We start from the raw sequence: 13,970 nt of genomic DNA, 5'->3' as shown, positions 1-13,970 counted from the left end.
TTCTTATCACCTCTCTCTCCTATTGCTTGATCGCTCTCCCTCCCTCTTCTCTTCATGAAAACCATGGTGTGGGAAGACAGTCATGTGACCAAGCTCTCTGAGCTCCACATTCCACATCTGTAAAGTGAGAGGGTCCCTTCCATTTTGAAATCCTGTCATCTCTTCTCTCTATCGGCCCTCACCTTCATTCCTTTCCTTACTAATGTCCCCACGCACCAATCTCCAAACTTTTCCCAAAGTCCCATCTGACACCTTTTAGGGTGAAGGCTCCTGCCATTCCACCAAAAGATTGAGTGTTCTGGAATTCAAAAGTTCCCAAACTTACTTGGCCTATCACCCCCTTTAAAAAAAATTGCTCTATGTCCTCATGGAAATCTACTTTTTTTAACCCTTTAACAGTTTGTTTTTTTTTAAATTTGCATCACCCAAGGCAACTGCCACCCCCCTCGATGGTTCTAGTGCCCAGGGGTGGTGGTGGTGGTGTCACCCACTTTGGGAAACTGTGGACTTTAGATGACCCCTGGGTGGGAAGGCCCAAGAGAGAGGGTACAGTTGTTAAAAGTGGTATTGGCAGTGAAAACTCCCTGGTTCTCAGATCTGAAGGGTGTGGGAGAGCAGAGGCATCCTGCCTCTTCCTTCTCCCCCCAACCCCCTCAGCAGGAATGAGGCAGAAGTTGAGAGTTCCCTTTGTGTGTCTTAGCCACTGGAAGAGGAAGAGATGACCCTGATGCTTCTTCAGGTAGAGGGCCAGGTAGCAGAAGCTGAGATGTACCAGGGGCCTTGTGGATTCAGGATGAGAGAAAGGCCTTGGCCACCAGTTTCTCTCCGAACTTTAGCAGGTCCATCCGTTTCTCTCATGCCCCCTGTCTGATTTCTTCCCAGTTTGGGGGGATTTCTCCCTGGTTTTCCTTCCGACATTTTCAGGCCTACTGTCCGATCCCTTTTTGGCCTGACAGCTGCTGTCTGTGGGATCCACTGCCTGATTTTTTGGGGTTCTCAATCAGGGCTGCAGACCTTAGGGATTGAGGCCCCCTGCCGCCTGTCCCTCCCCACTTCCCACAGCAGGGAAGGTCCCTTCCCACAGAGCTGAGCAGACTTTATTGGTGTATGTATCAGCTTCAGGCTACTGAGCCCTCCCCTCCCACCCTCAACCCTCCTCAGGGTTGGGACCATGTTTTCTGTTTGCCATTGCTTCCCTCCTGGATGCTGAGGGATCCTGGCTTCTGGCCCAGCAGAGCAGTTCATAAGAAAACTTGGGGAGACTAGCTCCCCACTACAGGGTGGGGGAGGGCAGGATCCATGGCACTCAATCTTTCCCTGGGCATGTAAAGAGGCAGTTCCTAGACCAAGGGCCTGGGAACCCAGCTCCCAGAGGACCTGACCCTCCTCATTAGCTTCGGCTCTGGTCGTAGGCCCCAACCATGCGCTTGATATGGCATAGCTTGTCTCGAAGGCTCTGGGTCTCCAATTTCTTGCTTTGGTATTCTGGACTCTGGTGGGAGGGGAGAAGGAAATGAGCAAAATGGTTAATTAACCAGCCACAGTGGGGAGTGGGGGCAAGGGGTACCCGGTGTCCTGCTCCAAACCCCAGAAATAGGTCCCACTGGGGAAGGGGAGTGCCAAGCAGCCCAAGCTTAATGCCCTGTTACTTTCAGGAAGGAGATAGAAGGGAAACAGAGGTGAGGGGCTGCCAGGGATAATTGTGGACATCTTACCCTCTTCAAGTCCTTCAGCCGGTTGTACTCTTCTGCAACACCCTGAGGAAGAAGGAATGAAGGGCCTCTTCAGACTTCACCAGGAATACCACCCTCTCCACATGCCTACCCCTCTGTAATAGTTCACCTCTCATAACAATCCTGGGAGGTAGGTCATGTAAATATTAGCCCCATGATGAATCCCTATCACCTGCTGGGCCCACTTGGCTACCCTGACCATCTCCAGTCTGACCCATGCTTGCCTACAGGACCAGCCTCCTCTCCCTGGAACTCTGATCACCACCTCTGGGGCCCTGGGTTCTGATGAGCCTTCCTCTTATTTTACTTGGTCTTAGGCTCATCTCCCATCTCTGAGCTGTGCCACTGTGGGCAGACATCCTTCCAACTCTTGGCTCATCTTCCGCCATTAGAATGGAAACTCCTTGAAAGCTGGAACTACCTTGCTCATTTGTAGCAAAGTACTCAGCACATTGTAAGCATTTAACAAATTCTTTTCCCTTCATTTGATGGATGAGGAAATGGAGGTGCAGAGAGTTGAAGGGATCAAAGTACAACTGGAACCCAGGACCCAGGGGCCCTGACTGTCTGCAGCTCTTGCTATCAAACCACACTGTCTTCCTTGGGTTCTCATTCTTGCTTCCTCCACCTGTGGGACATTGCTTCTTAAGCCTGTCTGACAAAAGAAGCTGAGGAGCCAAGCGGGACTTGTCCACAACCACAAAACTCTACACCCCCGCATTCTGACCTGGTGGGCAGAGGTTGGAGAGACTCATCCCTGGTCTTTGGGAACCCTAAGTCCGAGAGGCTGCCCAGGCTGCCCAGTAGGTTGGGAGGGAAGGGGCTTAGGGGGAGAACAAAGGCTTCTTGTGAAGTGACACCAGGCCTGGGCAAACCAGTTTTCTGGGCAGCCAGGGGAGGGGCTGAGCTGGCAGCTTCCTGCTAAGGTCCTGCCTGACCTTGGGGGAACAAGAGGAGGCAGGGCCAGCCCAGATAGTGCAGGGGAGGGGGCCTGGAGGTGGAGGTGAGAGGACCTCCAGGGTCCCGTCTCAGTTCTCTCACTCTGACTGGTGTTACCTGGAACAAATCACTTTCCCTCTCTGGGACTCAGTGTCCCCAAAAGGAAGGGTTGGACTGTATGGGAAAGGAGCTAAGGGAATAGCATTTATTTAAGAGCCTACTATGTACCAGGCACTGTGTTAAGCGCTTTGCAAATATTATCTCATTTAATCCTTAGATGGTTTCTGAGGTCTTTTCTGGCTTTGGTATTCCATGTTCTATGTTCCTTGAGAGGTTTAGGGGAAAGGACCCTGAATTCCATTAGGATCAGGAGAGATCTGGGATGTAGTCCAGTCTTACTAGGTATTTGACCAAAGGCAATTTACTTTTCTGAGCCACAGTTTCCTCATCTGCAAAATGGGGATATTGTGAAGAATGAAATAGGATAATGTATGTATGTAAAGCACTTTAAAACAGCTATACAAGTGCCAACTGAAAAAAACAAAGTGTCTTCTAGGAGCTCTGATATTCTGGAGTCTAAGAGCCCCCCCCAGCCCTGACATTGTTCAGAGGACCCTCCCAGCTCTGACATTCTGTGTTCTAGGGGCCCTCCCAGCTCTAACATCCTGGGTTCTAAGGCCCTCCCAACCCTGACACCCTGGGTTCTAAGGATCCTCCCAGCTCTGACATCCTGTATTCTAAGGGCCCTCCCAGCATTAGCATTTTGGGTTCTAAGGGCCCTCCCAGCCCAGACATTCTCTTTTCCAAAGAATCTCTCCAGCTTTGACATCCTCTATTCAAAATTTCCTTTAGAATCTCTGGTTCCACGTTCTAAGGTATTAGAAGAACCCTTGGGATAGCCTCTAGCCTGGGATGTGTAGGACCTACTTTCAGCTTCAGAAAGAATGAACCAATGACTGGTCCCCTTGACCTCTGGCCCCTGCCCCTTCCCCACCTTTCTGTTCCTTGTGCCCCGGGCTTTCACCTGGTAGCGTAAGCTGCCTTCTGGGAGGCAGTCCAGCTCATGACTGAGCTGCCTTAGTTGAGTGCCAATGTCGTCCATCTCAGCACATAGGGCTTTGTAACGCTGAAGGTCACTGTTGAACTCTGCCTTGTAGGTCTGGCGGATGGCATCCGAGATGATGGGTGGATAGAGGCTGCAGGCAGGGCAGAGATGTGGGTACTGGCTGGGGCAGGAGGAGTTTTGGAGCCTGGGGCTCTGCTTCCCTCCCTCCTCCTCTCCCTGGATTCCCAGGTATTTGCGTATCTGTATATCCTGCAGGCCTAGGTGCCTGTATGCCAATAAGAGAAAGCTAAAAACTGCCAGGGTGCCCAGAGAGGTCTTCTCTCTCAATGGCAGGGAGGTCTACACAGAGGCCAGGGAGGAGGGGAGGGTGCCCTCCCCAGGGGAAGCACCTGTGGATGCTGGGGTTCTATGGCTAAGCCTCTTAAGCCCAATGGAAACCCCTGGCCTCACCTGGCCCAGTCATCCCGATCCCGCTCTCCGCTGGATTCTGCTGCTGTGGTATAATCTGTCTCATACTGTGATTCTTCCAGGCCTGTTGGACGTGGTCTTTGGCGCCGGCCCCGCCTTGCGGGGGGCCGACTCACAGACCCTTTGTCTTTTTCTTCTGGAGGACTGGGCCCTTCAGGAGGTGGGGCACTGGGAGAAGGGTCAGAGAATGCTGAGTTCTTGTGCCTATGTTGCGGATTGTGGGAGGGGGTAGAGGTTCTGGCCTCTAAAGTGCCCACCCCCAAGGAGCCCATGCCCACCTGGGGCTGGAAGGGGTTGAGTGGCCATAGCCATTGTCCTGGGCTGGCAGGAAAGCACTGGTCAGGGGGCTGATGGGCTTCTCTGAGTATGCCAACGTGGCAGTCTCATCCTGAGTGCCTGCATCACCAGAAACATTCTTTACCTAGAAACAATAAAGGCAGCAATGGCTCCCATTTTAGTAACTCTAGAATTGGAAAGCCCTTTCCTCTTAATAATCGGCTGGTTGTTATAATGACATTGAGGCCCAGAGGAGTTAAGCCATAGAGTCATAGAATGTCAGAACCAGAAGGGACCCTAGAATGGAAAATGGCAGAGCTGAGAGGGGACTCAGATTGTTTTCCCTCATTTTGCTGGTGGGGAAACACAGTAAAAAGAAAGGACTTGCTCAAATCGTGTAGCTAGACCTTGAAGCTAGAACTTGGACTTTTTGATTCTAAATCCAGGGTTCTAATAATACCCCTAGGGTAGCCAGGCAAGGGGGTGGCATAGGGATTTGGCACTTTGGGGTGAGGCTTACAGCTTCCTGTCCAGGTGGGTACACCTGGCAGGGTCATAATTGAGCCAGGCTGAGAAGAGAAGGTGGTACTGGGTGCTTGGAGGTGGAAGACTGGTCTATATCATCGCTCTAGTCCCTTCCAGTCCTAAGATGGTGTGAGTCTGAGAGCTGTGGCCAGTAAGGGGGGATTAATCCTTCGCCTTAGACCGAGAAGTGAGTGCCCATGTTTTTGTGGGGGTGGGGGAGGAACAGTTTTCATGCTCCACTGGTCCAGGACCAGTCTGGGTTACTGAGTCAGTCCCAGATCCCGCAGGCCCTTCTCCCTGCCTTTTGCCTCCTTATCCCTGTCTCCCTAAGATTTGAGACCATCAGTCCTCCTGAAGGAAGGTGAATGACTGCCCCTCCTTGGAGAGCGGAGAGAGGGGATCATATTAAGGACCCCAAGAAGGCAGTATGGTCCATCAGAAAAAATGCTGGATTTGGAGACTGGGGTCCAGTCCCAGCTCTGACAGTTTCTGCCTATTTGAGCCTGAGGAAGCCACATCCATCCTCAGTTTCTTCATTTGTGAAAGGGGGCTAAGAACAATAATGCTTCCACTCTCGAAGGGAATTGTGGGTCGAGCAATTTGTGAACTGTCCTATACATGGGGAGTGGAGAGTTCTGTCAGTCAACCTCCTCCAGTCCTCTCTGCGTCAGATCATTCTCTTTCCTCCTTCTCTGTGCTACATCCACATCCCCACCCCCACTCCAAACCATAAACCTTAGATTTCAACCACCCCTCCCCCACCTTTTAAAAAACTCGTCCTGGGTTTACTTGAATTCAGAGACACATCAAGGACATGACTGTCTTTGCTCTCCTCCCTATGTGTACTTTTAAAATTCTCCCAGGAGGAAACATCGCTTCCGGGTATGGGTAAGACAAAGAGTCTGTCGGAAAAGACCTCGGGTGTAGTGGAGTCTGTGCCTTTATAAGATAGGGATCCTCACTTCTGGAGTGCTGTCTCCAGTTCCCTGCTCCCCAATCTCTGCTTTCAGTCTCTCTCATTTAGCAGAAAAGGAAGCCCCTCCACTTTTGCCTAGAGAAGTTAAATAACTTTTCCAAAGTCATAAAATGACAGCTAATCAGTGGCAGAGTTCAGATTTGAACCTAGGCTCTCTAGCCACTGAGCCACATGGTCTCCCTGCTCCCAGACTACAGCAGATTTATTTCCTCCCTACATACTTCCTATCATAATAAAAGCAGCTTCTATCTCTATAGTCCTTAAGATTGGCCTATTTGTTTGTCCTTTATAAAGATCCTGTGAGGCAGGTACCTGAACTATTATTATCCCCATTTTACAGCTGAGGAAACTGAGGCTTGATGGGGCAAAGAACTTGCCAAGGTTGAACAGAGTGGGAGGGTTGGAGCTGGGACTCAAACTAAAGTCTTATGAGTCTGTGGACCCCCTTTTATGCAGTGAGAACTCTGCAAAAAGTGTATTTGAAGCGAGGGGAATGGAGTTCAAATCTTGGCTCTTGTCACTTACTAGCTATGTGACTTTAAGCAGTTCCCTTAACCTCTCTGGGCTTTAGTTTCCTCAGCTGTAAGGGTCAGAATAGATGACTTCTGCTGCCCTTTCTACTCTAAAATTTATGATCCTATGATCCCTCCGCTTCCCCAAATCCTTCCAAGGCAAGCCTCCTCCAGGAAGCTTCCCTGACCTCTTGTCTCCACCTCTGACCTCCTACAGCTCTGGATTAGAAGCTCACCCCTTCATCCTCCATCACACTCTGACTTCTGTGGTATATGTGAGAGTCCCATTGTCCAGGCTGGAATGGGATGCCCCTCTCCCTTCCCCCATACCCTCAGGTCATGGCATTTGGCCCCTTAGGAGATTGGGGACATCTGACTGGATTGATCCCATCACTGTCTTCAGGTCTTTGATAGACTGCCCTGTGGAAGTGGGAGCAGAACTATTTGGTCCTTTCTCCCTACCCCCTGGGAGCTAGGAGCCTTGAGTGGGAGCTGCAGGAAAGCGTAGCTAGGCTTGCTAGCAGAAGAAACTTCTAAACAATTAGGGCTGTCCAAAAATGGAACGCTGCTTTGGGAGCTGGTGATTTCCCCCTCCCTGGATGGCCACTTGGTAGGGGCATTGTCTGGGGCATTCCTGGACAACATGTCTCTGAGCAGTCTGTGACTATTTGTCTCTGAGAGGCTGTCTGCCCACAAGTGGGGATTCCCCAAGCATGTATCCCCTCCCCAGTTCACTCCCACCCCCATGGCGGGAGATGAGGGCTCTTGAGGGCCAGGCAGTGTGATGGCAACATGCCCCACCTTTACCTGTTTCTTTATCTGGCTCTGTCCCCTGGCCAGCTGACCAGGCTCTAGGTTAATAATTTTCCATACAGAAACTCAGACTATCTTGAGTAAACAGGGAATGGAGGGGTGGGACCCATGTAGATGGGCCTGGGACCCTGGCACCGAGCTCTCCACTGAGGCTCACTGGCACCGAGGCCAAAGTAGGCAAATTGACTCCAGGGGGAAGAATACTGAAGTACCTTTTCTCTATGGAAGCAGCGTGGCAATAACCGAGAGAGAGCTGGTCTTGGATCCATCGAAAGACCTGGATTCAAGTTCTGACATCTACTGGCTTTGTGACCCTGGGCAAATCATTTAACTTCTCAGTACCCTAGACAACTCTCTGAGACTAAAATTAAGAACTTATGTATATACTATACATAGTATCAGTATAGGGAGTCTCTCCATTTGGGAGTTGCCTACATCAGTGAAGTCACAGGACCCATCCCTATTCCTAGGATCTCTCTAATAATAACTAGCGTTTGTGTAGCAAAGCATGTGACAAATATCATTCGGTCCTCATAACAACCCTGGAGGGGAGGGGCTATTATTTTCCCCATTTTACAGATCAGGAAACTGAGGCAGACAAAAGTTAAGTGATTTGCCCAAGGTCACACTGCTAGTAAATATCTGAGGCTGGATTTGAACTCAGGTCTTCTTGAACTCAGTTCAAATTCTACCCACTGTACCATCTCACTTACCTTATTACCTTTTCTTATATTATTACCTCCACCCTGAGGTAGATAAGTGCTAGTATTCTCACCCCTATTTTTTCAGAGGAGGAAACCAAGGCATAGAAAAGAAAAATGATTTGCTCAAGATCATACAGCTAATAAGTGAGGGAAGATAAGGGCTCAGAACCCAGATCTGACTGGAATAGAGAAAAAAAAATATTAGTCTCAGTAGTAGAAGATTCTGGTTCAATTCATGGCTCAAACATTTATGATCTGTGTGACTGGGCATATCACCTGATTTCTCTGAGGAGATCCCTCCAAGCATTCCTCCACACTGGGCCCCATCCCCCAGCCTGCTCACCCACTCCTCCACACTGCCCCTCAGCCTGCTCACCCACTGCTCCACACTGAGCCCCACCCCTCAGCCTGCTCACCCACTCCTCCACACTGACCCACCCCAGCCTACTCACCCACTCCTCCACATTGGGACCCTCTGCAGTAGCCAGGGGCTTGTCCCAGAAGATGTTGGGCTTCCCATATTTCCACATCTTGTGACGGGTCTTCTGGGCGAAGTAACAGATGACACAGAGGAGGACAACAGTGAGGAAACCACAGACGATGGCCACAGCCTGGGGGAGATGGAAGGGGGACCATGGGCTCAGAACTGGGGCTACTTTCTGGATTTCCAAGCATTCACCAATCAGTCATTGTTAAGAGATAGCAGACACCCACTCGGGCTGGAACTAGCACATCTCCTTCAAACTCCCCATCTCTGAGCTGCTGCATTATCTCCATGGCACCCGGGGGACTTCTCATCATTTCCCACCTGGCTCCTTCCCTAGACCTCATCATCTCCAGCATTCTGTAAGGTGAAATCAACGTGGAGACTCCCATCTCCTTGGATCATTTCCCACCTCAGCTGAATGAGTTCCTCAGGCACCATTTCTCACCTCCCTGACGCCAGCTTTTCCTGTGCTGTCTCCCCCACTGGGAGACTGGGAGCTCCTTGAGGGCAAGCACTATCTTATGCCTTTCTTTGCATCCCCAGTGCTTATCATAATGCCTGGTACATAGCAGACATTTAATACATGTTTATTGACTCTGACTCTGATTCTGACTTGGCCTAGAACCTCTGGCTTCTCTCTCTGGCCTGAGTTTTCTCACACAAGGACCATACTGTAGCTCCTGGGTAATATGTAGGGTCACTAGTGATGAGAAGGAAGGACATGGGCACAAAGAGGCAGTTCAGACAAGCTGGTTTGTCACCCTGGATGGTACAAGGAGATCTTAGGAATTTGGGGAATTTCTTTTCTTTCTTTCTTTTTTTTGGAGGGGGGAAGACATGGCAATTGGGGTTAACTTGCCCAAGGTAAGTAAACTAGTGTCAAGTGTCTGAGGTCGCATTTGAACTCAGGTCCTCCTGACTCCAAGATGGTTACTCTCTTCACTTTGCCACCTAGCTACCCCCAGAATGGGGGAATTTCAAGGTCTGGTAAAAGGGGTGGCCAAGGAGGGCTGTTCAATATGGGGCTCTGGCCTTGGAGATTGGGGAAGCTGAGAGAGGCTAACCTCAGACATTTGGAGAGTACAGATTGTGTACTCTAAAGACAAAACGGCAGTTGGGGTGGTCTGCTCCGCCGGCCAGTCCCCAATTATGGGAAACACAAATGAGAGAGGGGATTTTTGTGTTGGATCCCAAGGTTCTGGAAAGCAGAGACTTCATCATAATTACCATAGCCATAGTAATAACGATAGCCAATACTTATTTAGTGACATAAGGACAAAGCACTTTGTGGATCCAGCTTAGCTTGTTGGATATTCCCGACAGCCTTGTGAGGTAAATGTATAGTTGTTATTACTCCTATTTTATAGATGAAGAAACTGAGGCCCAGAGAGATTAAAATGACTTGCTTCTGGTCACATAAACTAGTAAGTATCAGAGGTGGAATTCAAATCCAGTTTTCTCTGCCTCTAAGTCTGATATTGGACTTGCAGTCAGGAGAACTTGGGTTCAAATCTTGCCTCAGACACTTACTATGTCTCGAGATAGACCTCTTTGCACCTCAGTTTCCTCATCTGTAAATGACTCAGTGACTTCCCAGCTTCCTTCCATCTCTAAATCTATAGTTCTAGGAGCCAAGTTTTTCCCCTTTTGCCATGCTGCCACACCCACTTCCATCACCCTTGTCATTGTTTACTATCTCCATGATTGTCATGGCCATCATGACCATTCCCACCACCATCTTCCTCCTCCTCATCACCAGTAGCATCACCATCATCTTCTTCCTCCTCCTCATCTTCCTCAACATCCCTGTCTCTGTCACCATCCTGCTCACAGCCTCCATCATCCCAACATCGTCAGCATTTCTATCACCATTGTTTCAGTCCCCGTCACTGTCCTCTCTCTGCCACGATCACCATCCCCTCCACCATCCTTGCCACAGTATTGGCACCACTGTTATCTCAACTGTGGTTTTCAGATCACAGATCCAGAGGTTTTCTAGCATTCATCTAGACCAAATCCTTTGTTTCACAGCTGAGATTTATCCATATTTTCACAAACGAAAAGAGAGCTGTCACACTGATAGACATTTCTGTACCAACAACAGATCATTATAATGTACTTAGATGATAGGGACAAAGTTCTTATAGTACGCTGATATCAGATTCAACCGTGCACACAGAATAGGAGTATAATAACAGTGATGACTGATTTTGTACACCTGTCATATAATCAGGAGGCTCCTATCTCACTTGTGGGTAATTAGGATGGCTGTGGCTAATGTCTGTTCTAGCATGTTGAGTTCAGATTGAGTGAGATAGAAAATTTTCGTAAGGACTGTCATTAGAATACCGACTCTGTTAATATAACAATGTTATCCTTAATTGTTCAGATATATTGTTAAGATAGCATTGTAATAGTATTCCTAATAATTACCATTATTAATACAATGAGGATAATAGTGACATCACAACTCACATTTTGATGACAATTTCAGGAGATAAGACATGCCCAAGGTCACTCAGCTACTCAGGGTCAGAGTGAGGATTTGACCCAGAGCCCAAATGCTTTTCAGACTATATACCACAATCCTCATCTCACTTGCCAAGGGAATCTCATGGATAATCACTTGCATTTGCAGCAATTTTTAAGAGGCAGGAGTGACAGGTCTCCCTATTTATAGTGAGGACAATGGAGGTCTAGAGAGATTCCACAAGGGTTGGAAGTCACATGGTCAAAGTTCTGGGGGACCACCTTGGTAGTCTCTGTCCCATACCAAAGGGGGATCAACTGATAGAACTGAACAGAAGACACTTTTGAAGGAAAAAGGGTGGAAATAAGACCACTGTCTTCAGATAACTGACAAGCTTCATGTGGATGAGTGACTATTGGTTCTCAGCAACAGCAGCAGAGAAAGATTAAGTACTTCAGAGGCAGGTAGGTGGCCCACTGGGCAGAGCATGGGGACTGAAGTGAGGATGATATGAATTCAAATCCATCCTCAGACACTTACTAGCTATGTGACCCTGGGCAAAAGACTTAGCCTCTGTCTGCCATAAGTTCCTCTGCAAAATAGGGATAATAATATCACCTTCCCCAAGTTGTAAAGATTAAATGAGATAATATTTGTAAAACTCCTAGTCAGTGCATGGCACATAGTAGGTGCTTTATAGATACCTTTTTTTTTTTATCCCTTCCTTAACTGAGTTGCCCAGAGTCACAGCTCATAAGTGTCTCAGTGTCTCAGGTCTTCCTGACTCCTAGTTCTGAGCTCTATTCCCTGCCCACTGCCATTCTAGAGTTCCCTTCTAGTTGTGCTGTGGGATTCTGGGATTGTGTGATTTTCCTGTGACTCTTACTTACCTCTTGGGGGTCCACCATGCAGTAGTGGTAGAGGTACTGGTTCATAATTCCTCCTGCCACTGGTGACATCATTTGGTTGCAGAGCATTAACATCTGGCTGTAGTAGAGACTCCCAGAGCTGGCCCCCAGCCCTGCCCGGGGGTTCACCCCGACAACGTAGACAATGGAGGCGATAAGCATCACGAAGGCCAGCAGGCCACTGAGCACGGCAACCAGCAGGTAGAAGCGACGAGAGCGGGCACCTGATGCTTTAGACAGACTGGCTATGACCAGCCCCAGGGTCACCAGGAAGCAGAGCACGGCCATGGCGATCATAAAGCCAGTGGCTGCCCGTGGATTGGTCAGGCCACCATAATAGTAGCCATTGTAGCCACCATAGTAGCCATTGTAGTAGCTTCCCAGGCCTCCCCCGTAACCCAGGAGGCCGCCACTGCCATAGTATTCCCAGGCTAAGGTGGAGGCCACACAAGCAAAAATAACCAAACACAAGATGACCACAGATCCCTGCAGGATGCGGACAATACCTGGAGGGGACCTCCACTGGTAGAAATGCTGGGGAGGGACATCTGCCAGGTAGAAGGAGCCAGGAGGACCAGAGAGAGGTGGGTAGTCATAGTGGGAACTGGGGTGGCCATAGCCTGTATAAGACCTTTTCTCATACATCATTGGCAGGGGGCTACCTGAAACATAGCATACAGACCCCATTCTCCCCTTCATATTCTAGCATCACTCTCACATTTCCTGTTCTAAGATTCTTTTCAGTTCTGACATCATATGTTCTGAAGTCTCTTCTAGCTCTGATATTTCATATTCTAAGATCCCCTTCATCTCTGACATTCCATGTTCTTTGTTGTATGACATTTTTCTGTTCCCAGAACCCCTTTAACTCTGATATTCTGTCTTCTATGTTTTTATTTTTCCAGCTCCAACGTCTTATGTTCTAAGGTCCCTCCCAGTTCTGACATTCTTAGATCCCTCCCAATGCCAACACTCTATATACAAGGATTTTTATGACCTGACACCTGTTAGGAGACCAGCTCCATCACTGTCTCCTCAACCTCCATTCCTCTAAACAAGGAGAAAGAGATATAGGTCTAAGAGAAAAGATCTGGAGATCATGGGCTCTTCCCAGTTACTGGGAGTTTCTGAGGGGACTGAATTCAAGCGTCTCAGGCACTGGAAAACTCTAGGACTAATTGCCTTCTCTAGTGGGTGGCTGGGGAGAGGAGAATACCACTTGGAGATGCCCCCTGCTCCTAGCTTCCCTTTACCCCATATGCCACCTCCCTCCCTTTAGTGCCTCTCCTGCCCTATTCACCTTAAACCAGGGCATTTGCCTGGTCCCCAAAGCCACTTTCTGCCTTTCCCCTGCTAGGTTTGACCCACACCTTCCTGGTCCTTGCTGATCCCGGGGGATTGCTCTGAGATCTCCTGTGGGGACAGAGCCATTTACCTGAGCTCGGTGCCCGCCTGCCCAGGCTCCGCCTGGCTGCCTCCTCTCTCCAGGGATCCACTTCCAGGCTCCCAGAGCCAGCTCTGAGAGTTGTCTTAACGTGTCGTGTCCCTGCCTTCCCCTTCACTGGCTGCCCGTGGGCAAGGTGAACAGTGGGGCTCTTGGAGTAGGGAGGGGATGCCGAAACCTAAGGGGTGGGGTCCCCTGGCTCCCCTGGGCAGCCTTGGCCTGCCCTCCCTCTTTGTCCCTGGAAAAATGGCTGCAGGGATTAATCATTAGTAGATACACAAAGGCTCAGGAAAGGAGAAAAACCACAAGCTTGGCCCAGGCTGGAGTTAACCCAACTTTAGCCAGGGCTGTGCTGGGCGGGAGCACAGGCAGGCTGGGAGAAGCAAGCAGGCAGGCAGCTCTTGGTGGGGACCCACTGGTTACTCTTGGGGGCTTGGTCAGGCTGGGCAGCTTAACCCGTTCTCTTCTGGAGGATCTCTCAGAACAGACAGCAACTTGGTCAGAGAGCTGTCCTGTCCGAAGAGGGCCAGGTCTCTTCCCAGGCAGTTCCTTCCTTTTCCTCTTCCTGCACGAAGGTTGCAGCAGAAGATCCAGTGGTGAGAAGACTAGCAGAACTTCCCATCACTTAGAGGTCCCTCACTCTGGCATG

At 49.5% G+C, this 13,970-nt stretch overlaps 1 protein-coding gene across 2 annotated transcripts; it reads right to left on the bottom strand.

Annotated features, from left to right (window-relative positions):
* Positions 1 to 1,081: 1,081 nt before the first annotated feature.
* Positions 1,082 to 13,833, bottom strand: LOC140499629 (occludin). Of its 2 annotated transcripts, XM_072601307.1 has the most exons (9): positions 13,313 to 13,833; positions 11,860 to 12,539; positions 8,465 to 8,623; positions 7,521 to 7,622; positions 4,485 to 4,627; positions 4,189 to 4,374; positions 3,697 to 3,868; positions 1,716 to 1,757; positions 1,082 to 1,492 (listed from the first exon to the last, which is right to left on the bottom strand). In XM_072601307.1, the coding sequence occupies exons 2-9, from the start codon at positions 12,523 to 12,525 to the stop codon at positions 1,391 to 1,393; spliced, it is 1,572 nt and encodes a 523-aa protein (XP_072457408.1). In that variant the 5' UTR covers positions 12,526 to 12,539; positions 13,313 to 13,833; the 3' UTR covers positions 1,082 to 1,390. The 2 variants fall into 2 exon arrangements, with proteins under 2 accessions (XP_072457408.1, XP_072457409.1); XM_072601308.1 differs by lacking the exons at positions 7,521 to 7,622; positions 13,313 to 13,833 and having other exon boundaries at positions 11,860 to 13,306.
* Positions 13,834 to 13,970: the final 137 nt, after the last annotated feature.

Source organism: Notamacropus eugenii, chromosome 4 (assembly GCF_028372415.1).
Source record: "Notamacropus eugenii isolate mMacEug1 chromosome 4, mMacEug1.pri_v2, whole genome shotgun sequence".
Lineage (NCBI taxonomy): Eukaryota > Metazoa > Chordata > Mammalia > Diprotodontia > Macropodidae > Notamacropus > Notamacropus eugenii.
Note: the sequence above shows the minus strand (reverse complement) of the source record. Positions and strands in the feature narration are given on the sequence as shown.

What these genes read in the sequence shown, in the direction of transcription:
- LOC140499629 (XM_072601307.1), bottom strand. Translation starts at nt 12,525, where the DNA reads ATGATGTATGAGAAAAGGTCTTATACAGGCTATGGCCACCCCAGTTCC. An exon ending in GCTGCTTCCATAGAGAAAAG is followed by an intron (nt 4,628 to 7,520) that starts GTACTTCAGTAT and finishes TATTGTTTCTAG; the next exon opens with GTAAAGAATGTTTCTGGTGA. An exon ending in AAGGCAGCTTACGCTACCAG is followed by an intron (nt 1,758 to 3,696) that starts GTGAAAGCCCGG and finishes CTTCTTCCTCAG; the next exon opens with GGTGTTGCAGAAGAGTACAA.